At 38.6% G+C, this 24250-nt stretch overlaps 1 protein-coding gene across 1 annotated transcript in view; it reads left to right on the top strand.

Moving 5' to 3' along the window:
• The first annotated feature begins 1527 nt into the window (after positions 1-1527).
• Positions 1528-24250, top strand: part of TRAPPC10 (trafficking protein particle complex subunit 10) — a 43935-nt gene continuing 21212 nt past the window's right edge. The window contains exons 1-10 of the mRNA XM_054078254.1: positions 1528-1712; positions 10902-10983; positions 11695-11830; positions 12932-13128; positions 14775-14970; positions 16044-16155; positions 17187-17434; positions 19690-19836; positions 21775-21889; positions 22987-23063. Coding sequence (XP_053934229.1) covers positions 1637-1712; positions 10902-10983; positions 11695-11830; positions 12932-13128; positions 14775-14970; positions 16044-16155; positions 17187-17434; positions 19690-19836; positions 21775-21889; positions 22987-23063 — 1386 coding nt within the window. The 5' untranslated portion in view covers positions 1528-1636. The remainder of the gene's footprint in view (positions 1713-10901; positions 10984-11694; positions 11831-12931; positions 13129-14774; positions 14971-16043; positions 16156-17186; positions 17435-19689; positions 19837-21774; positions 21890-22986; positions 23064-24250) is intronic.

Here is a 24250-nt window from a genome sequence, read left to right as displayed (position 1 = left end):
GTTTTTTTACCCCTTGTGATAGATGACTTTCAGAATGGTCTCCTGAAACTTATTTACTTATATTCGAGCTAATAAGTCTTAATCTTCCAAGTTTAAGATTCTTGATTGTGAAGAAACTGCAGATAACCACAGTGAATAGTAGATTTATTAAAACCAAATGAAAATGATCTCAGTCTACCATAAAGCAACGGTCAATTTTATGAGTACTGAAGTCTAGTACAACTAATCAGACCCAACAGAATTGTAGTATTTATTATTTCTATACATTTTAAAAACCTACAGTATAAAGCCTTAAACTTTAAAGGCCACATTCACTGGTATACTCCACTGTGCATCGCTTTGGAATGGAAATATGATTGTCCCTCCCTTGTGTGAGCCAGTTTTGCACTAACACGTCATTCAACTTCACTTGCTCACCTGCCTACACTGTGCGCTCTTTTCTGTTCCCTATAATCTTCCCTCTGAGCTCACATTCCATGCACACAATTCCTCACTCTTTCCTCTTCATAGTTCCCATGCTCCAAGAATGCAAACAGCAAATTGTAAGGCCAGCCATCTGTTGCCTAATTCACTACGATCTGCAAAGCCCATCTTCAAGATGTCCTGCAAACAAAACTGCTTGAAGTATTTGAGGTCAGTGGAAAATATGATCCCTAATGCACTTACTCCCATTAAACAAACAGAGTTGTAGGCTCTAACAGCCATAGCAATGACCTAGGCTCTGAAGCATGTGCCAGAGTCCTGTGAGTCTGTTTTGTTTTCCCTACCTGGGCAGAAAAAAGAGCAGTAGCTCTCCATGCTGCTACAAGGGATTATTTGAAGAGCATGAGAAGAGGCTTAAATCCACTTTTGAAAATTGGCAATGCATCTGTCACACATCTCCCCTAGTTTCTTCTAGGCCCAGAACCACCACCTCTTTGTCCTTGGGCACAGGGAGAGCACAGCCTGGCAGGCCCTTCTCACTGCCCCCGTCCACAAAGTCCAACACAGCCTTACAGAAGTCCTGGAATGAATTTTTAACAAGATTCACGTTGTTCAGGCTGGGTATCAGTAAACTAGGCAGGCTGGGGGGACTCTCTTCCACAGTCACCTCAGAGCACCCAGCGGTGAACTGGGCAGACCGGGGGCACTGTTTCCCACACAGTCACCTCAGAGCACCCAGCAATAAACTGGGCAGACTGGGGGGGGCTCTCTCCCACAGTGCCCCCAAAACACCCAGCAGTAAACTGGGCATACACGGGGGGGGCTTCTCTCCCACTGTACCTCAGAGCACCCAGCAGTGAATTGGGCAGACTGGGGGTGCTCTCCCCCCGTTGTTCCGGGGTCGTTAACCCCTGCGCCGCCGCGGCGCGGCGCCCGGCCGGCGTGGCCTCGTCGCTCCCCGGAAGCGGTAATTGCTCAGCCGGTGATCCAGGAAGCGGATGAACTCGCCCGCCCGCCAGCCTTCCCCTCCGGAGCGGCGCTGGGGGTGGGGGGGTGGGGGGGGGAAAGGAAGGGGTCACGCCGGCAGAAGGACCCGAGGCAGAGCGGAGCGGCCCGGCCCGGCCCGACCCCCCCCGGCGCGGGGAGCGGCGTGGTTGTTGTTTCCATGGCGTCGAGCGGGCGGGGGAGCCGGGGCTGAGGACCCCGCCCGCTCATGGACCCCGCCGAGGAGGAGGGCAGGGAGAAGCCCCCTGTGGTCTACACCATGGAGAACAAGCCCATCGTCACCTGTGAGTGCGGGCGGGCGGGAGCGGCGAGCCCGGGGCGGGCGTTAACGGCCGCTCCCTCAGTGCCGGGCGGGCGTTAACGGCCGCTCCCCCGGCTTCCAGGCGGGCGTTAACGGAGGCTTGTGGCGGGGGGCTGCCCGCTGCCCCTCAGCGCTGTCACCGCCAGGGGTGGCCCCGGGGCTGGCCTCGCCGCTGGCTCCTGCCCCGGGCAGAGCAGGGGGCAAATGGGCTTGTTGCTGTGTGTTCCAGGGCTGTAGTAAACAGCAAACCCGAGTGTCGCGCTTACAGGTGCTCGGGGAGAGGGGGTATTCAAATACAACAATAATCTTAAACCCCAGACTTGTTGCCAGCGAGCTCTGTGTAAGAGAAGTCATGGGAAGAAAGGCATCCTCTGTGGGGATATTCCCAATGGTGGATTCCCACTGCCTCTTTAATTTAATCTTTAACTACTGTGCTTTGGAGCCATCTCTGAGACACCTTATTTAACAAACTGTATTGCGTGGTTACAGCAATGGATTAGTTCTTTCAGGTGCCATAAGCAGGCAGACAGGATGTGTGCTTGCTGGTCCTGGTCTAAAGCCATGAGCTTGCACTAGTCCTGGTCTAAAACCATCAGCTCGTGCTGGTCCTGGTCTAAAGCTATCAGCTGCTGTTCTCTTGCAGGAATAGAGGTTGGCACACAAAGTTCGCTTAAAACAAGCACATGAACTACGTTTGCTTTTCTGCTGGCTTCTGCCCTTTGAAGGGCAGGGTTGAAACTTGCGTTTCTTTCTGTGTGTTCCAGAGTTGTAGTAAATAGCAAACCTGTGTCATGCTTACAAGTGCTCGGGGGGGGGGGGGGGGGGGGGGGGGCTATTCAAATGCAACAATAATCTTTAAACCCCAGACTTCTTGCCAGCGAGCTCCATGTAAGAGAAGTCATGGGAAGAAAGGCATCTTCTGTGGGGAGATTTCCTCTGATGTTAGAATTTAATCTTAAACTACTGCACTTTGGATCCATCTCTGAGACACCTTATTTAACAAACTGGATTGCATGGTCGCAGCAATTAATTAGTTCTTTGATGTGCCGGAAGCAGGCAGCCAGGGTGTGCACACACTGGTCCTGGTGAAACCATGGGCTTGCGCTGGTCCTGGTCTAAAATCATCAGCTCCTGTGCTCTTGCAGATACAGAGGTTGGGACACAAAGTTTGCTTAAAACAAGCGCATGAACTACATTTACTTCTCTGCTGGCTTCTGCCTTTTGTAGGGCAGGGTTGAAACTTGGGCTTTTTCTGTGTGTTCCAGGGCTGTAGTAAACAACCAACCTGGATGTTGCGCTTACCGGTGCTGAGGGGGAGATATTAAAATACAACAATAATCTTAAACCCCAGACTTCTTGCCAGTGAGCTCTCTCTAAGAGAAGTCACAGGAAGAAAGGCATTCTCTGTGGGGTGATTCCCAATGGTGGATTCCCACTGACATTAATCTTTACTGCGCTTTGGATCCATCTCTGAGACACCTTATTTAACAAGCCGGATCGTGTGGCTGCAGCTATGAAATAGTTCTTTCAGGTGTCAGAAGCAGGCAGCCAGGATGTGCGCACACTGGTCCTTGTCTAGAACCTTCGGCTCCTGTGCTCTTACAGGTATAGAGGTTGGCACACAAAGTTCACTTAAAGCAAGCCATGAAGAATATGCTGGATTCTGCCCTTTGCAGGGCAAGGGAGAATCAGGCTTGTTTCTCTGTGTTCCAGGGCTGTAGTAAATAACAAACCTGGATGTCATGCTTACAGGTGCTCAGGGGAAGATATTCAAATACAACAATAAATCTTAAACCCTAAACTTCTTGCCAACAAGCTCTGTGTAGTTTTGCACTGGGTAAGAGAAGAAACTGGAAGTAAGACATCCTCTGTGGCGAGGAGACATTCCCCACTGATGTATTTCCACTGGCATTATAACTTAATCTTTAACTATTGCACTTTGGTTTCATTTCTGAGACAGCTTATTTATCACACCAGATCACATGGTTGCAGCAATGAATTAGTTCTTTCAGGTGTCAGAAGCAGGCAGTCCAGATGTGTACATGCTGGTCTTGGTCTAAAACCACGAGCTCCTGTGCTCTTTCTTACTGGTATAGAGGTTGGCACACGAAGTTCACTTAGAGCAAGCATATGAGCTACATCTATAATGCTCTTAATAAAAAAGTAAGGTGAATGAGATCAGCATAGAGGACTCTGCTTTTTTTCTTTTAACAAAGTGTAACCAGTGGCTGTTAGTTCCTAGTCAAGTTCCTGTGTCGATGACATAACTAACTACATATTTGCACTTTGTCAGTAAAACACCGGGAATGCTTTATGTGCCTATGAAGTAGAAACGTTTTACAGGTGTGTCGTGTCTTATTGTGAAGTAAACACCTACTGATGATTAAGGTCTTAGACTGATATTGGTATTTAGAAAAAATATCCCAACTGTAATCTCATATCTATAAAATTATGGAGCTCTGTGTATATATGATGTTTTCTTCAGACTTTTATAAATGTGGCTTCTTTTCTTTCTTACACTTTTTGGATGCAATTCATAAACTGAAGTCAATGGTACCTGTATTGAATCTTCTGTACTCACCTACTTCAAGACTTCTGAAATCCATTTCACTTCAAGTTTAAAATCGGAAAAATGTACATATCTGAAACATCCAAGGGATATAATTGCCTTCCTTCTTGATGTTATGTTCAGGCTGTAGCAAATTGTTTTTCAGATTTGCTGGCTTTATCCTGTATTCAGAATTGGAGAATCTGTATGTTTTGGTGGTGGTGATGATGGTACATGTCAATCCTTACTGTGTGATTTCAGTAGGTAACGTATTTTTCAGCCTGTTGAAGTACATACAGTTTTATGTCAGGCTTGCTTTTTTTGTTGGTAAGTCCAGAAGAGGACTGTGGCCTCTTTATGCAAGGATATTTTCAAAATTCCAAACATCAGATTTCAGTCAAGCCCAATTATCTGATACTGAAAACGGTATTAATTTCATATAGCGAGTGTGTGTACTTTATGGTTGCAAAATGTTTTGGACTTTAAACCATACAGTATAGTAGCAGCGTACTTACAAATCAGATATGAGGTGAACGTTAGTTATCATTTGTATTCCTGGCTCCTGGACTAAAGGAATTATTTCTGGGGCTGTGGGCAAGCATGACAATTGTGTCTTTACCTGTTATGGACTAGAATGGCTTGGTCTGAGACAACGTAATTTGGAAAATAAAGCTAATTGAGCAAAAGTGCTCAATTAGATGACCTCTCTGGCGAATGTGGTAAGGGTAACTTGCTACCATTTTTAAACTAAAACATTGATTTTACTTTAGCTGTGGTAGTTTTCTTTTTCCTCTGTCCAGAGAATTGGAGTACTTAGATAATGTATTTCAAACAAATGCATTCAACAAAAAATACCTACTTGAAGAAAACTCTTCTAAGCATTATATTGCTGCTGATTTATGAGGAGGTGAAGCTTGGTCTTCCAGGAAAATAATTGTTGGCTTGGTATTGGTTTGTTGGAAAACACATTCAAAACAACGGTATTAGAAGCTGTTCAACAAGTACAGTTTATATTTTGTTTTGTGGTTCCAGGCATTTGGAATTGTCTGGGTTAACTGCCCCACCTAGCATGTGCACATGAGGAGAAGATAGACCTGCAGAGAGAGGGTTAGATTTTGATTATATGAAGGTAGGGTAAGGGTTAAGTGAGGTTGTATCTCAGAACATAGATGTTTCCTCTTGCTATGGGGTTGAGATTAAATGCTGTCGGGTAAACACTTATATCATGAAATACTTCTGTTGACACAGGCTTCATTCTTAAGAAGGGAATACTGAAGAGAGAGTTTTGTTTGGAATGAAACTTTCAACACTGTGCATACTAGTGATGTTTTGTAAACAAATGTTTTTATCTACTTGAAATAAATTTGACAGTACTCTGAAAGGAATGCCTCTTCGGTAGAGAGACTTACGGTTTTAAATCTGCGAGTTAGTCTCTATTTTAAGGGTAGTTATTGGCTATATTGGTGCAATCCGGAACTCAGCACTCTATGTCCAGGCTGTGGACTGCAGAATGAAAATTGCTGCTCCCATGTGGCTTGTGTATTTGATGCTGATTGCAAATGCAGTTATCACCACCCTTTTCATATCAGTACTGTAATTTAATAATATTGTCCTCAAGATTTGTGTGTAGATGCAGTAGTTTTCTATTTATGGTATTTGCAATACTTGCAAAACCGGTGTAGTTTTAATAGAGAGTTTAGATTAACAGAATTCAGCTAGGTGAACTGTCTGAACAAAAAATTCAAAACACATTTCATCATAAAAGTACAGAAAAAGTAGTTTATTCATGGAAAGATGCTGTTCCTTTATGTGTTTTCCCCTTTTCTCAAGAAGGTAGCACACTGTTTGGTATTAAATGTTTCTTGTCAGGTAGGACTGAATGCTGTGACAACTCCTTTCCAAATTAGTTTGAATCGCTTTTTTATACTGTCAGTCCTACTGATTTTAAACCCCCTGGGGAGTTGCCCTGTCCAGCTCTGGTTATGCCTGCTCTGGAGCATTACCTTGCAAACTCTCAGTTCAAGTTTGTAGCAATCTATCTTATTGCTAGCAGACCTTGTATGTTTACAAAGTATTTTCAGTCAGCTTCTAGCTTTCTCAGGGCTACAGAAATATATGTTTTAGCATCATTGTTTTTTATTTGAAGAGGCAAGTTGTTTGCATCAGACATCTTGAACTTGCAATGTTGACTTGACATAATCTTTAAGACAAGGGAGATCGCTTTCCTAGGAAACCTAAATAATGTTGCTTCTATGAGACCTATGTGAAACTATAGTTTGAGAAAGTCTTTGGAACTTCATTGTAACGTTCTTACACGTATGTATCAAAAAAATATGCTGATGAAAGAACTTCTGTAGCAGTTTTGCATTTAAATAATTATCTCTGTCTGTCTACATGAAGAGGAAGCTGAAGTCTGAAGACAGTCCTGCTAAGTGAGGTAACTAATAGGTTTTTCAGAGCTTTCCTACCAAGCTGCTTTTGTAATTATCTTCATGCAGTCCTTGACTATTGTTTATCAGTTTGTCGTATATGTTTCTATGTAGTGAGTGTGCATATTTGTTCTCACTGCAAATACTCTGTGTTAGTGCTATGAATTTTATATATAATCTTTGGAGAGAATGGGGTGCATTACTTTCATCTGATCCCTATTAAGAATATGCTGTGATACAGCAAGAGTAAAACCACTGGCAAAATCATTGTAGGCCCAAGAATGGAAAACGTTCTCAATATCAACAAGAGTAGCATGGACAGGACAGAAAAGGTTAATAGAAGTAAAAGGGGAATAGGAAGAATTTTATGTCTTTTTGGAGTGAAAATCAATGCTTGCAGTTAGTAATATTGTCCTGGGACTGGAAGAGCTTGATTCAAGAGGAGTTCTTCTACTAGTAGGTAGATGTAATAAAAAAATGTGCTGATGAGAAGTGGTGTGTAGCCCAAGTGATTTAAATGATTTGCTGCTAGTGACAGCCTTTAAACAATTGTATCCTGTAAATGCATTTTCCCTGTTCTTGAACAGGACTCCCGTCTAAATTGTAAGTCATCACTATCTTATACTTGATCCAATATTATTCTGTACTTAAATATCTGAGTACATATGTCATGTAGAAGCAGCAGCATATTCCTGTTAGTGTTAACACCTGTTGTAGAGATTTAGTAGTGCAGCAGTAAGTAAAGGTGTAAAGCTTTACTAAGAGGATTTTGTTCTTCAAGCTGTCTTGTGTTTTTGTTTTTGTACCTCTTTTTAAAATGAATCTGTGTTGAGGGGAGGAGGATCTTTAAAAAAACTAATAGGAAAAAAACACCAACCTTCCAAAACTTCCAAGTGGATTCACTTATAATAGGCTAATGAATTATAAAAGAAGATTCACAGCAGAACTCTTTGCTGGTAGAAAAAGTAAGTAGGTTCAGAAAGGTTAGCCATGTCAGATATTTGGGCATAAAAGCTGAACAAACCCAAACTAAACTGTAGTTTTGGCACTGAGCTCTTTTAAAGGTATTTGAAGCCTTTCATCTCAGTTGACTGGGTTTGTCATTGGTATCAAAGAAAAATATTTGCCTGCTTTAGTCATCTGACCTCAGGAGTTTTCTTTTTACGCTGCTTGTGTAGTTAGTGAGTTGGAGTAATTTCCTCTAGAGGAAAAAATTAATTGTGGGATGTACAAATACTGCAGTGACAAAGCCTGTAAGCAGCTAAAACATATGGAAAGTGTTAGAAAAAAATAATAGATTTTTAGAGGCTTGAGAGCAGGCATCAATTTAAGAAAAAGTCAGTATTTTATGGTTATTTTGTATCAGTCAGCTGCCTCAAAGAGTGCATGTTCCTCTGCAGAGTCTCCTTACCCTGAGGTGGTCCGCTTCCTCCGCACAGTCCAGTAGCAAGCAGTGAACAATTTAGTGTGCATCTTGTCAGTCTGGTGATCCTTACAAGTCCTTACTATTACCTAGTCTTGGTGTTTTTCGTATGTCAGTGCTGATAACCTCATTTTTGGTGTTTTTTTGCTTGAACTGCTCAAACATGCTGATTCCAGTAGATGCAGGGTATAGCTGAGCAAAATCTGAAAAGTTATAGCCCTTTGGGTATTTGTACTATGTGGTAACAGTGTTTGGTCTGTGTTAAAAAAAAAAGCTGATGTATTTTGCATTGAAGATCCGTTCTCCGTTTTCTTCTAATCCTAGAGGATAGTCTTACATCTGTCATAAAACACATTCATATGTGTACTTTATATGCCCTCAAAACCAATGCAGGAGGAAAAATTGACTGGTTTTAGAATAAATATATCTTTCTTAAGCTGATAATGTGATATGGTTGTCTGGAATAGCAGGGTGCTTAAACATTATCATTTACTAGTTCTTCTGTATTCTGGAATAATCTTTTTTACTGAAGATGCTGTATTCAGAAGTGATTTTTTTGGCATACATTGGATTTTTAGGTGCAGTACAGTAAGAGCACTTTGTTGAGGTAAAAGACATGGTTCATTCTTTCAGTCAGGCTCCTAGCTTCATGGTCTATCATTTTGATGTTGCTAAATCACTAAGCTTTCATTTCCTTTTCTGTAGGCAGCAGAGTTGCAAATCAATAGACTGTTCTCCATGGCCCAGCTCACAGAGGTGGTGTAACCTGGTATAAGACAGCATTAACAACATGACTAATGTTTGCTTCGGTATTTGTTTTAGATATTTGTTTATGGTCTTAAAGAAGATCTGATATGGTACACTTAATTCAGACAGAACAGAGTGCAAGTGAAGAATCAAGAGTGAAGTGCTTGATTAGTAGCTTTCTGGAGACCTAAAGCTAAAACATTACTAGTAGAGTGGGGGTTTTGTTTGTGTTTTGCATTTAACTCTTCTAGGAAATTCTGTCATTGAATAATAGCTATTGTAGTCAGACATCAGAAAAGCTGGTTTTGCTTATTCTGGCATTTAATCAGTCTTTTAATTAAATTTTTTTTAATTGTGTGGTGATAGAATTATGCTAGTGGCTGATAATCAAAATAATACATATGAGAAAATTGGGAAAAGGTGTGTAAACTAGAAAAGGGTTTCCAAGATAAACTAAAGCATGCTCATCTACTGTGGAATTCCTGGCTATGTGCCAGGAAGTGAGATTGCATGGTGAGAAGGAGAAGCAGTGATGTCAGATGCTTCTTCAGCCTTAGCTCCCAATTCCATGGCAAGGTAAGAAGATCTTTCTGTTCAGATTAGGCTGTACAATGGCAGATGACTGTAAAAAGGAAAGAAGTGGAAAACTACTGGGAATTAGCAGAATCGCCTTATATATGTATTAAAATCTTAACTGGAAAATGTAGCTCTTCAGCTCAAGAGCCTGAGAAGTGGCAGGGAGGGAGTAGAGTCTCTGTAGGAGAGAGGAGAATGTAGCCTGCCGAAGATGAGGCAGTAAGGAGGAAGTACAGGGAAGAGAGCAATAGCTGTGATAACTCAGGGCAACATGCAAATAAGAGATTTGATAAGTTTAATGGAACAAGTATGGGCCAGGTCATTCTCCCAAATTTATGGAGTGCAGATGACATAACAGATTTTAGAACTGTGATCAAGTGCAATGGCAAATATATTTTTTTACCTTACTCCCTCCTCATTTGATTGTGTCTGTTTGCCAGAGATCAAATGGCATGTCTTTTGTTTAAGTGTGAGGAAATTCATGACTATTTGGGCACTGTCCGTTGGCTGATATGGTCAGCTGCTCAGTTTGAATTCATACAAGGTCCGACAAAGTACTTTGTTGCAGAGTTTACCATCTCTTTGCTCAAATATGCTGATTTCGATCAGAAGTTGGAAGAACTTACTTTGAGCCTCTCTCTTTCTTTTCCTTGTCTTGTCCTCCCTGCACCTGAAGGAACAGAATTTAAGAATTGATATTCATAGACTGCTAATAGTATCTTTGTTGTATGATGGACTCTACGTTTTGTTCTGTGTTGTATATAAGTGGCTACTCCAATGGTGTTGGCATTTCATGCAGTTATTGAAAGCTGAAGTGATTAAAGCCTAGACACAGATCTGTGTGTTTGTGTAGGGCCAGCTCCAACAGTCCTTTACTGATATTTCTGAAGGCATCCAGAACAGCGTGGTGGGCACGGAGCTGCTTTGAATTAACAGCAGCCCCAAAAAACAGGGAAAGAGGAATCAAACCCAGTAAAGCACAGAACATGTGCTGATGCTCATTTTCTCATGGTAGGCCTAGCTGCAAAACGGATGTGAACCACCACCCAAACCAGTCTTCTGTTTTGTGAAGGCTAAAGTCTTGAGGTTTTAAAATACACTTTGTTTAGCTAGTAACTCCAGCTGAGGAATGGCTTGTTTCATTTTTTGAGTTGGGCCAGCTGTATGGATGATACTTTTTACAGTATATGAATTAGGCAGCTATGTGGAAAGTCATAATAGGAAGTAACAGTATGCGTATCATGTGCCTTGTGAAAGTGTTCTGTTAGGTTGTGAGAGCATGTGGTTTTTTTTTAAAAAAAAAAGTCTAGCTCAGTGCTAGATTCCAGTTTCCAGATAGCAGACAGAATTAAACCTTTTTATTGAAACAACAAACCATTAGTAGCGTAGCTTATTAATCTCTTTTCTGTAATTTGCATATGATAATAGATAAATGCCTTTCACTTTTAGGTGCCGGAGATCAGAATTTGTTTTCGTCCTTATATCCTACACTTTCTCAGCAGCTTCCTAGGGAACCCATGGAATGGAGGAGGTAAACTTATATTTTATTCTCTGATACTGTTTCAGTGTGTGTTTTTAGATGTGGGGGGAAAGTGTGTATTCGTTGTGCTCCAAGAAGCTTTTACTGTAAATTGAGTTGAATATAGTAACTGACTCAGGGGAAGGAGAACATAGGTAATCAAGGTAAATGTGCACTTGAGGATGATCATTGCCACACTTCAGCTATGTTTAACTTTACCTAAAGAAAAGTGGTAATAGTGCTGTGTTTCTCTCTTTTTTTTTTTTTTTGTGGTTTGTGGGTTTATCTTGATGTGTGCTTTGATGTGCTCTGGCATCCACATTGTGAAAGTGACACACTTTCTTCTTAATGATAATCTAGTTCCACATAAGTTCTACGTATATGTGCTTTCCTGCAAAAAGTTTGGTATTGCACACTGTTTTCTGATAGGAAAAAGTATTTTTTGAATTTTCTTATTTGGATTTTGCTACTTTTAGAGGTCCTAGAGATACATAAAATCTTTTAATGAAAATGTCTAGCCCCTGTTCTTGCAAAAAGGAGCGTGTGTCTAATTTCAAATGATACAAAATTTTAGCTAACTTTATACAAACTGAAGTAAGTGTAGTTTGTGAGTTTCCAGTACCTGAGTATTTCAGTTTATTCCTCTTCCCAAAAGTACACATTCAATTTTGTATTCTACTATGTATATCTCATCCACTAATTTAAGTTTTTAACCTTTGGTAGGTCTTACGGCCGTGCTCCGAAGATGATTCATCTAGAATCTAGCTTTGTTCAGTTTAAAGAAGAGCTGCTACCCAAAGAGGGGAATAAGGCTCTTTTGACCTTTCCCTTTCTTCATATTTACTGGACAGAATGTTGTGTGAGTATTAGGAAAACATCGTGAAAAATGGATTACTCTGATTTAAAAATGAAATTGTTTTGAGTTTCTGCATGTGGTCTCCGGTACTTTTCATTTGCTTTTCATGCTTATTTGAACTATTAACTCTATGTTCTGTAAGCATGTGTACCCAATATATTGAAAAGGAGACTCGGTCAGCTCGAGTCCTTTTTACCATACGCAGTATCTCTTTGTAATGTTGCTTGACACTAAGAGAACAGGTTTTTGAATAGCATTTTTTCAGTACTTCGTCACAAAACTGCCCAAGATCTAACAGTGTTACTGCAGTAGCACAGCACGCTTGCTTTATGATACAGAAGTGTGGCTAGATTATTTCAATTATGAATTATCTGTTTACAAGCTTGATGCTGCAGATTTTTTTTTTTAATGTAGTTCATCTTCCATGTGTTGAATATTAGTACATGTTAGCAGCCTAAACTGGGCAAGACTTGGAATGTCTTAATCCTTTTTATCTACAGTTCACTGCTTTTTGGTTGGCCCCTGTTGTGAATTAATTATCCAGTTGAAGGACAAAGGTGACATCTGATCCATGACCACTCAAAAAGTATCCAGAATAGTCTTTAGAATTGTCTGAATTGATCTGTTTAAAACCAGTCCAGAAGCCAAAAAAGTGCCAAACAGCAGACTTCTGTGGCTTTTGGTTTCTATGAAAAACTTTTGAACAGTTTAAGATTTGAGCAGTGTTAGAAGGCACAAATGTCATGCTTCTGTTACTATGTGAAAATAAAACAGCTCAGCTGTGTAATTTCAAATATGTTTTTGTTGTAAAGTTCAAGAATGTGTAAAATAAGAGTTTAAATTATGTTTAAAAATCTAAATTTCAGTAATCTAAATATGATAATATACTGAATAATATCTTATAGTTACTCTTACCCAAATACTAGAAATAAATTCAGTTCAAAGACCAAAACCTTACTATACTTTGCCTCGTTTGATTTCTTTCAGCAAGTGAACTAATTGTCAATATGCTCCTCTGTTTGTCTTTTATTGGAAAAAAAATTTGCTTTATGAAACTGTTGAGAATGACTGTTTGATTTGGTGATTCACCACTTCTCATCCCAGGACACAGAAGTGTACAAAACTACAGTCAAGGATGATATCACAAAGTGGCAGAATGTTCTCAGAGCTCACAACTCAGTGGACTGGCTGATTGTGGTAGTTGAGAGTGATGCCAAGAAAAAGAACAAAACAAATATCCTTCCCCGAACCTCTATAGTAGATAAAATAAGAAATGATTTTTGTAACAAACAAAGTGACAGGTAAGCATTCTTTTCCTTGCAAACATTTTAACCTTTGACTAGTGTGTTGATCTAAAAATTGAACTCCCTATGTAGCAGGTTCATTGCTCATTCAAGGACTTACCTTGATGTCCAGCATTCAAAATGATAGTACCAAAAGACTTACACTTTGCAATAAAGCAATAAAGGGAGAAGTTTATTTTCAGTTCTTCCTGGAGTCGTGGTGGCTTTGAATTGTGTTTCAAAAAACTTTCAAGTATCTCCGCCTGTGTGAGAGAGGTCTAAGGGGAACGGTGTGGGAGTAATCAGTTTTCAGAACTCCAGGACTTTTTGTTTGCTTAGGTGCTTGCAAAAATTTTACGAGAATGATAGGTAGTGGGAGTGAGGTGAGAGGGGAGTATGAAGCCAGTAGGGCTTGTTTTTTACCATTATACTTTCTGCCTTTCTTGTAATCACCTTTCTGCTATGAAATAATTGACTTAAAGACAGTTTCTTCAGATGTTTTATTCTAAGGAAAATAATAATGAATATATGAAAGTTTCTGCTTTCATTAAAGTCAACAAAATACACAAATCTTAGTTTGGAAACAACTTGAATACATGCTGTCTTCCTTATTCTGAAACATTACAGTGAATCTATTATAAATAACGTTTTGTTTCTTTTAACCTTAAGAGTTAACTCTAAATGGGAGATTTTACCCTTAAGATTGAGTGACAAGATGAACATCTGAAGTTTTAAAGGCTATATGAAGGCACTTATTGTACTTTGCTGTGAGCTGAGGGTGGCTGGCAGGTCAGCATGTTATAACACACTGTATGTTGACAGCACTTTCTTTGTGCCCAGGCAGTGTTTGGTATGTTACAGGATTACTTCAAACGTATAGTTTGAACAACTCTGATTCAGTTTGCTTTTGGTTTCTAACTGATTAATTGGCTTGGTTTAATCTTTTTGCCGTAGGACAAGATGACTCTTCTAACCAGAAATGGTGGTTTACTTGGATGAGTGATTTTTCAGCCTTTAGACAAATTGGTAGTTTTGTGAATGTTACTAAACTGTGGTAGAAAAAATGAGGAAGGAAGATTAAAAAAGGCTTATTTATTTGTGAATTAACAGGATCTCTTCCATTATTCCGCCTCTGTCCTGGAGAAAAGCAATGGAAGTTTTAGCACTTAGGACATGTAAAACTGAATCGAGATACTGTAAGAATATAGTAGGAAGGATTATTTTAAGTGACTTAGGAAAAAGACTGACTATATGTAATCTAATGGATCTTGATTTATATCTTTCATAAACCTTGCCAGGAGTAATTACTTTTGTTTATGTAATTGGGATAATGGATCCATTATTTGCTTTAAAAAAAGTAAAGCTTTGTAGTGCTCGTTTTGTGGAAAACGCTTTACTCTTCTCAATAAATGATATTGTATACTTAAACATAGACAGAAAAGTTTTTTAAAAGCCACCAAAAGACAATGAAACAAAAAACCCCTAGACCTTAACATACTCCTCCAAACAAACCAACCCTCAACCTTGTTTTCCTTTGAGTAGTGTTCAATGAAAAACTAAATCCTGTTTGCTTAGAGTCTGTCCGTTATGTGCAGTATTCGACTGTGCATTTGTGTGTGATCATGTTTACCTCCTCAAAAATAATTTTCATCATCTCTTTACAGATGTGTGGTACTTTCTGATCCTTTGAAAGATTCTTCCCGTTCTCAGGAATCTTGGAATGCCTTCCTGACCAAACTCAGGACATTGCTTCTCATGTCTTTTACCAAAAACTTAGGCAAGTTTGAAGATGACATGAGAACTTTAAGAGAGAAAAGGACTGAGCCAGGGTGGAGCTTCTGTGAGTATTTCATGGTCCAGGTAAGAGTCTCTTTCTATAGAAGAAAGTACTTGAGTCCTAGCTTTAATAATGGCTTCTTTTTGTTGCAGTTAGCTTTCTAGTACTTCTAATGTCCTGCTTATTCTTTGAGGGTTGGGGTATTGAAATATGAAGGTGTATAAAAGCAGCATTTTTAGATCTTGTTTGTAGTAGGTTTTTGTTACGTGTCTATACAGAAGCAGAATCTTTTCAGGCTTCTCAGAGTTTTATGAACTGTAACTGAAGCACACAAATTAGATCTGGAAAGTGTTCTAGTAGTTGCTCTTGTTTTTTGGGTAGATGTCCCATTACTGTCCTTGTGCAAAGACACTCAAACTTCTAATTGCGGTTTAATATGAATGTTACTGTGCTTTCTTTGTTTAGGTTATTATCAATACACATGGAGATGATTTTTAGATAAATATCTATTTTGAAATAATCCATATAGAGAATGCCTTCAGTTAAATTTTTTTAATATTTCTAAGTATGTATTTGTTTTAGCTGGTATAAAGAAAAGCAAGAAACTCTAGTTTGGTAGAATTAACAGTACTATTCTACACACCAGTCTGCCTCCTATTCATATCTTCTTTGGCATAATGTTCTACCTCTTGCATATGAGAATTAATTCTCAGACTTTTTCTGCTTAACTCCTTGGCTGTCTTCTCTGTGTACAACTGAACCTGTATTGATACTATGGTTGCTGCCTTCACAGTGTAAACAGAGGAGAAAAAATATCACAATTACAGGAGAAGAGTTTTCAGCTTTTTTTTCTTTTTTAAACTTGAACTTGTAATAGATGTATGAACAATATCTTGTAGTGAGTCAGGATCTGGATACACAGCAGAATTTACTAGCATGGCTATATGACTTAATCTTCCTTTGTGAACCTCCCTGTTTTAGGAAGATATGGTGCATCTGCTAAAATGGCAGGCTTTCATGTATGCATAAATACTGGCAAGGGAAAAATGATGGAGAAAGTGGTTCCTGAAGTTCTGTGTGTGGATGAGGGCAGGCTGTAATACCAGACATGATTAATATCAGTAACATGCTTGTTGTATTGCTTGTGTGTCAAAAGGAAGAACTGGCCTTTGTCTTTGAGATGCTGCAGCAATTTGAAGATGCGCTAGTGCAGTATGATGAACTGGATGCCTTGTTTTCTCAATATGTTGTCAACTTTGGAGCTGGTGGTAAGTGTCTTACACTTAACATTTATTTAACATTTTATTAATTTCTTCACTGTGTTTCTGCTAAAACAACCCAGTGCATTGAGTACCATATGTGTACATGGGAGGAAAAGATGGACATTGCAGTGAAGATGTACTAGGCAGTTGGTGCTCTTGTTGTATGCTGTATGCTCAGGATTACATCATTTATAGTCTATTATTGTTTTTCATCTCTGAGGCTTAGAAGTAATTTTTAATGAAAAGCTACGTTTTGCTCTTATTCAGGGATCATTACAAATGGAGCCCTGAAACTCTGTAATTACCCTAGTATCGACCTGGCTGGAATGCATTTGCTGTTTTCACAACTCACTGCAAATTTACTCGATAAAGAGCTTCCTGGAAAAAATGTTTTCAGTTTTGCCTCAAATTACTGGAGACATTTGGTAATCACTAAAAACCTGGATAGAGATATGTGCTTAATTTGCACTACATACAGTTTAATGTTCTTTTCAAGAAAAATTACTGTACAAGAAGGGTGACTCTAAACTGTTATAATGAACTAAAGGAAATGTTGTTATATAACAGCAGCTTTTAAGCAGGTATGTGTTATGAATCTGGAAGAAATATAATGCAGGAGTGATTGCAGTGAAATAGATTTATCCTGACTCAATTTGATGTTGTACCTGAAAGCTGCAGGCACATCTAGCAATGATGGCTAAGAAAAACTTCTGTAGATAAAGCTTTTTTGTTTTGAACTTCAGGTGGGCTTAATTGCTGAGAAAGAAATAGCAAACTGATTGCCACTATGCTAATAACAAATATACAAATAAGGCAAAATGACTATGGGGTTTAAATGCTGAAAATTAGTTATCAACTTAGCTGTGGAAGTTCTGCTGGTTTTTTTTTGTTTTGTTTTTAAAGTTAAGACTTTAAGTCATTTATCCATATGATAAACTTTAGAAAGAATCAGCCAGCTCACAACCTCTGGAGAGAGGAAGAAGAGGCTTTGATAGAAAGCAGTAGTTGATTCTTGGCTATTAACTTTATTTACTTAGATGGTGCAAACTGGCTGACATTTTTTTGCCAGCCAGTGAGGAGCTGGAATGGTTTGATTCTCCGAAAACCAATAGACATGGAAAAGAGAGAGCTAATTCAGAACCAAGAAGCTACTCTACTGGACTTGCGTAGTTACCTGTTTTCTCGCCAGTGCACATTATTAATCTTCCTGCAAAGGCCGTGGGAGGTTTCCCAGCGAGCATTGGAACTTCTTCACAACTGCGTGCAAGAACTCAAGCTACTAGAAGTGAGTCAGTGTAATCTATTCCATTATGTAAATGATTTTATGTAATGAAGTCAGTGACCAGAATACAGTAAACACTGGCTGTGCGTTTTCAGAATGATGCTATAGTAACAGATTGTAACAGTGCTACAGTTGACTATTTCATCATGAGGATGTTTTTGTAAAGAAATTTGGAGATTACATCCAAACCTGAATTTAGTTAAACTGTTCTAGTCTTCAACTGGAAAGTTAACGTCTTAAGATGGAAAGTATTTTGTCTCCTTTCCTGGATTTCTTGCCAGTCTCTTGAAGTATAGTTCCCATCATTTAAATCTCTTAAAAGTGATATATTGAAGAAAATAAGGCAGAGTTGTTAATAGATTGATATGCAGGCTAGTCGTCTGCAAAAAAGGAGTTTTGAGCTAGAAATGGTATCTACAGTAGGGCTTCTTACTGCCCTGCATGTTAGATGCCGCTTTGATTGCCTTTTGTGGTTCTTACTTTGTAACTGCTTTTGGTGCCCGGTCATCCTCTTCTGTGTTAAACATTAAGCATGTGTCTGTGGGTATCTCATTCAGTGACAGAAGGAAGAGACAGAAACAAATGACGGTGCTCAAAGCGTTTTGTCATATTGCATGTTTCCGTACTTTAAACCTCCTCTTTGCACACTTCAGTTTCTGCTGGTACTATTTAATCCTCTAGAGAGGCTTTGTCAGGGTTGTTGTACACTGATCACACTGTATGGCCACAGATGTCTATGAGTTGAAATATATCTTTAAGAACAGTGTAGTGTACTTCAGAATGTTTCTGGATTTCATCTTGTGACTCATCCAATGCCTTAATCCCGTAGGTGTCTGGTTCTCTGTTAGTTCTCTGTGCTATTATAACTGTAGCTACTAACTTGTCTGTCTGACATTGTGGTAGTAAGTACCATGAATTCCATCTGTTCATCTGCATTTAAAAGCAGAAATCTACTTCAGATACATTGCCAACACCTTCATATATTCTAAAACTACCATGTAGTTCAGATACATAGTTTTTTGGGTTTGTGTTTTGTAGCTTTTTTCCCATTCTAAAATAAATACATCCAGCCTTCAAAATCTCTGAAGGGACTTCCTGCAGTCCCTTTTTTCCTCCGCCCCTAATCTATCCTGTGCCTTCGGTGTTTGGGGCTCTGCTCTGCATCATCTCTTGTTTCTGCTTTTATGTCTTGTTGTGGTGATTCAAACTGAGTGCAGGTGTTCAGGCTGTGAGAGTGTAACACTTACTTGTGCATACATTTTGTTATCCCTGTTGTGATCCTTTTTTTTAATACAGGCAAACCTCTTAACGTGGTTTGACACCACTGAACACATAGTGTAAATCTGAACTACTCTGTTATTATGATCCTTCTCTTCTTGAAAATTCTTTCAGAATTCAGATCTTTATTATTTTTTCAGACGCATTGAGCTTGCATGTTGAAATTCCCTATCACATTAGTCGATTACCTAGTTTGTTATGGATTTCAGCACTTTCATAATCTTTATAGAAGGATTATTTTTGCACTGCTTATGAACAGGACTTTGAGACACCATTGTTGTGATTATATTCCAGATCTTTACTTATGCTCATCTTTGTCTTGGTTCTTGAAATATTCTGGTATCAAACTCTCCGATATCCTGACTGATATTCCCTTCTTGGTCTTCTTTTTTCTTCTTTTTCTTTCTGTGTGGGGTTTTTTTGTTTGATTTTTGTCTTCATTCTTTATTTAATTGTCCATGACAGATGTCTCAATCTTTGATTAACAAACTTCTTGCTGTGAAGGAATCTTAAGATTAATTTCTTTTTTTTTGCAGTTTTTTAAATCTACTATTGTACCTATTTAAATCTATCTATTGTACCTTTAATTTCAGTCCCAGTTAGATTCGATGTCTCCTTTGGAAAATATTAGTATATTCACAGAACTTTTTCTTAACTCTGCTTTCCTTAGTCTCAGTTTCCAAATTTTTGGATTTTTTCCAAGTACTAGTACCTATGAGTCATCTTTTTCTTCTTTTTCATCTTGGTGAATGTATCAAATCTAGTTAATTTAATCACTGTTCAGTTGCTTAGCTGTCCTTGTTTCATGAGCAAATATATATAAATTATTCAGGAAGTAGTGAGAGTTGGCTTGGTTTTTGTGTATTCTTAGAGTAAGCTATTCCAAGAGGCTCTGCTACATTGTACCAAGTGTTTTGCTGAAGTATTTTCTCATCTAACTAATGTTTTTTTCGCAGTTACTTTTACCTGTTCATTTTCAGGTCTCTGTTCCTCCTGGAGCTTTGGATTGTTGGGTATTTTTGAGTTGTTTGGAAGTCTTACAAAGAATAGAGGGCTGCTGCGATAGGGCTCAAATAGATGCTAATGTTTCCCACACAGTTGGCTTATGGAGCTATGCCACTGAGAAGGTGAGCAAATGATGTGTTGTAGTTGTGGTATTGCAATTTTGAAGTAGACCCTTTTTTTCTATGGAACAGATTTTGTGCTTTTTATTGTGGAATATAACATGGGGTTCCGTATATCGAGTCTAGTTTAATTAAGATGTCCAGGTTTATATCCACTTTTTCCACTGTTGTATGAAGCCTGGGAATAACTAGGGTTTGTTCACCTCTTTGTCTGTCTCCTCTCCATCACCATTAGTTTGATAATGACTGGCTAATTAAACTCCAGCATGAACTCGGTCCATGTCAACTGAGAGAAAGAGCATGAATTTTGGTTATCACAGGAGAAGCTGCCCAGGTGTGAATGCATCAACCATTATAAATAGAGAAGACAGCAATCTATGTAGACAGTTCATTATTTCTTCAGTATGCTAGTATGTTAGTAATTAAACCCGTAATTTCACTGAAGATGTTAGGCTTGGTGGCTTGTGAAAGAAGTAAATAAATAACAACAGTTTGAAATCTTTCAGTTACCAGCCCTTACTATAAAGTAAAAGTTGTGCAGTGGCCTTCTAAGTTTGGTCAAGTCCCTTCCCTACTTATGTGAATATGTTTGAAAGTCCAAAATACTCCACTTCTATGAAAGCATTGTTGTCTAAGGTTGCTACTGCTTTACACTGTTGAAAAACAGTTTGGAAAGATGACACGCTCCAGAAACTACTGAAATAGCATAATGTGATCTTTGTGGATGTTTTTGGAAGACCAGCGTAAGCTCATTCTCTTGTTTGTATAGCCTGTAGAATATTTTCCTGTTTGTTTTAATTGTAGTTTGTTCATAATTCAGTAAACTTCAGAATTGTCTAACTGACTCTAGGAGGTCCTTGTCTTATTACAAAAGCGTAAAAAGACAATTTCACCTCAAAGAGCTTTTTTTTTTTTTTTTTCCTTTTTAAATAAGGAGAGTGGGTGTCAGAATAAAGGAACCGAAGAACTGTTTAAAGTAGTGATGAGTGCATCGGATTGCTCTTATGATCTTTGCATATCTTCTGGAAGGTGTATTTCTAGACTGGAAACATTCCTCCCATTCAGAGCTCTTTTAACACAAAGAGTAAAGGAAAAATTGTAAAATAATGCGTATCAATACAGTGAAGCAGACTGAATGAAAGAAACTTAGCAACTAGTGACAAAATTAAGTGAAATTTAAAAAAAAAATAAAGTTGATGGCAAGCCCCATTTTATATGGTGTGTTGTAATATGACAAGCTGAGGCCCTTTTTTCTTTGGTTGGCTTACCTTTGTAGTTGATTGAGTTATATTGAATGAATTAACCAAATATCCAACAGAACTGAACTTCAGGACAGTATCCTCTGACTTCCGTGTGTCAAGCGTACCAGCTGCTGTCTAGAAGGGATTTTATGGTGGTCGTGTGGCACTGTTTTAACACTCTAAGCTATGCAATCATCTCTTTTTTAAAAAGATTTTCACCTGAATACTATACTTGAATTTGCAAGCTTGTCTAGTCAGTGTATTGGAGACTGCCTGCGTTTCTTGATCACATAGTTTTCAAAAGTACAGATGCAGTTGCTAGGAATTATTTTTGGAGGTTACTGCCGAATATTTCAAGCTATGTCCATACTTGTATGCAAAACTAGAAGGATTTATTTCATCAGGTGTAATGCACATAGGGGCATGTGTATACGCATGTGTTCCAATGTTATTTGAGTCAGTAACTTATGTGCCACTTATTTCTTAAAAAAATTAATTTCTACTCTAAGAATAACATTACTTTTTAAAGATTCTCTATTTTTTTTTCATGAAGCGACTTTAATACAGATCCTATAAGCAGTATAATATGACAACAATGGAAATAACTTTAATTATAGGAATGATGTAATATAACAAAAAGAAAAGAGTCTATATTGTATTTTGTAGCATACTGAAAACAAGCATCTGTTTTCTCTTACAGTTAAAATCTCTGGGTTATCTGTGTGGACTTGTGTCAGAAAAGGGACCCAATTCAGAAGACCTTAACAGAACTGTCGATCTGTTGGCAGGGTTGGGAGCAGAACGCCCTGAAACAGGTATTATGAGGAATGTAATGCAATCTTTCTAATAACTGACATCTTAAATATGTAGCATATAAATACATCAGTCACAATAATTTCCAGGTATCCCTCCACATATGTGAACATTGCTAGAGCTCTGTTATCTCTTACCGAGTTCTTTTAATGTGTGTCTAGTACTTTAAATTATCAGCATATTTACTTACTGTTGCAAGCATAGTTTTTCTCATTAAAGCTGCATTTATCAGCATCTAGGTAAATAGTCTTGAACAGTACTGGTTTTGAATAAAGTTTTTTAATACTTTCAGACAAGTATTAAAAATAAAATTATTTGAAAAATGAAACAGAGCATCCTTGATCTGATGCAAATAGATAACCTGCCACTGAAGCTACAAAGTGATATTATTTGAGTGGCTGAACAATCAAATTTATTTATTGCTGGTGGATTTTATCACTCACAAAGGTATTTCTGATGGGAAGATTTCAGATGTTAAATATGTTAAAGTAATTAGTATCTTTGAAGCATTAGCTGACAGGCTGACACTTTGCTTGCTCTTGCAGGTATGATAATGTATGATTCTTAATTCAGTTCTGTGGTGCCTGTTGCATTTATGGTGCCTGGACTATTCAGAAAAAAAATTGATCTTGTTAGCCATTTTCCTATGAAGTGCATTGTTTGAGGTAGTAAAATGTCTTCAAATTACAGTAGGCTTATGTCATACTGATTTATAAATCCAGCAGTGTGGGGAGTTGTGGAAATAATACTCCTGCCACAGTATGGCATTTAAGTACGATTGTGTGTGTTTCTACATTGAATAACTGTTATAAAATACTGTGTGAAGAAGTTAGTAAGTTACTGTTTTGCTGCTTGCCTTTACCCTGCTACCCTGAAAATCACTCACATGCATGCATACGCAGAGTTGTGAAACAGCCTTTCAGATCTTAATTTAAAGCCTGGCGTAGAAATTTGTGATCTGTCTCTAAGTGTTAGTGACATTTCCCACATAAAATTAGTTTTAATATTTCTCTCCACTTTCTACAGCAGGAAAAAGATGCTGGGGTGTTATTCAAGTAGGAATGTATTTGTGATACCTTGTTCTGCTTTTTTTCTAAAGCCAATGCATTACAGAGCCCTTATAAGAAACTTAAAGAGGCCTTATCATCTGTAGAAGCCTTTGAAAAACACTACTTAGTAAGTATGAGTTTGGATTTTTTATATTATTTTTGGGTGTTTATGTTAAAGATCGAATAGGAACAAAATTATCAAACCCAAGAAGATAATGTTGAGACCATAAATCTATTTTTGTGGTTTTGTATCAAAGGTTATTACTTGCACACTGAATGCTACGAGGCTGATTTATTTTACAACTGGAACTCTGTATGGATTCCACGTTTTGAACATTTGGATTAACTTTAATATTAAAGTTATGGGTTAGAGGTTATTATCTATAAGTATATACACTTACTTAGTAAAAAATTCTGCAGTCCTCAGTACAGGAAGGACATGGATCTGTTTGAGTGATTCCAGAGGAGGGCCACGAAGATGGTCAGAGGGCTGGAGGGCCACCCAAGAGAGGACAGGCTGAGAGTTGGGCTTGTTCAGCCTAGAGAAGAGAAGGCTCCAGAGAGACCTTCTAGCGGCCTTCTGGTGCTTGAAGGGGCTACAGGAAAGGTGGAGAGGGACTCTATCTGAGAGTGCAGTGAAAGGATGAGGGATAACAGTTTGAAGATGAAAGAGAGCAGATTTAGATTAGATATTAGGAAGACATTTTATCCTGTGAGGGTAGTGAGGCACTGGCACAGGTTGCCCAGAGAAGCTGTGGATGTCCCATCCCTGGAGGTGTTTAAGGTCAGGTTGGATGAGGCTTTGAGCAACCTGACCTAGTGGGATGTGGGGTTGGAACTGGTGATCTTGAAAATCCCATCCAGCCCAAACCATTCCATGAACCTATGAGCCAAAAAAAGCCAGAGTAATGGCTATCATATTCTCTGATTCCAAACTCAGAATTAATTGGGTCTTCCTCAGAAGAATATTGATGTGAATTCAGCTTATTTTTGAATGATTTAGACTTGCATCTTGCAATAGGTGTTAAGTGGTATAAGTTACAGTGTTGAGTTCTTTATATAAACTGTGGGACATCTGAAGATAATACAGTTGCAGCTGGCACAAACGGAAATAATGGAATTCTCATTGTGCTATCGTGACAGCTCCCTTATCAAGGAGCCTTTGTAATGATCTTATGATTATTTTTATAAAAGATTGTTAAAGGAAAAATGCTTCTGACTTTCACAAGGATATGCTTGGTTTTGGGGGGATTGGTTGAGTTAGGGGAAAATTGGGTGTTTTTTATAAATCTGAAAACTAGATGGTAGTTATTT

Source organism: Cuculus canorus, chromosome 1 (genome assembly GCF_017976375.1).
Source record: "Cuculus canorus isolate bCucCan1 chromosome 1, bCucCan1.pri, whole genome shotgun sequence".
NCBI classification, from domain to species: domain Eukaryota; kingdom Metazoa; phylum Chordata; class Aves; order Cuculiformes; family Cuculidae; genus Cuculus; species Cuculus canorus.
The sequence above is the reverse complement of the archived record's forward strand: the minus strand, read 5'-3'. Positions and strand labels throughout refer to the sequence as shown.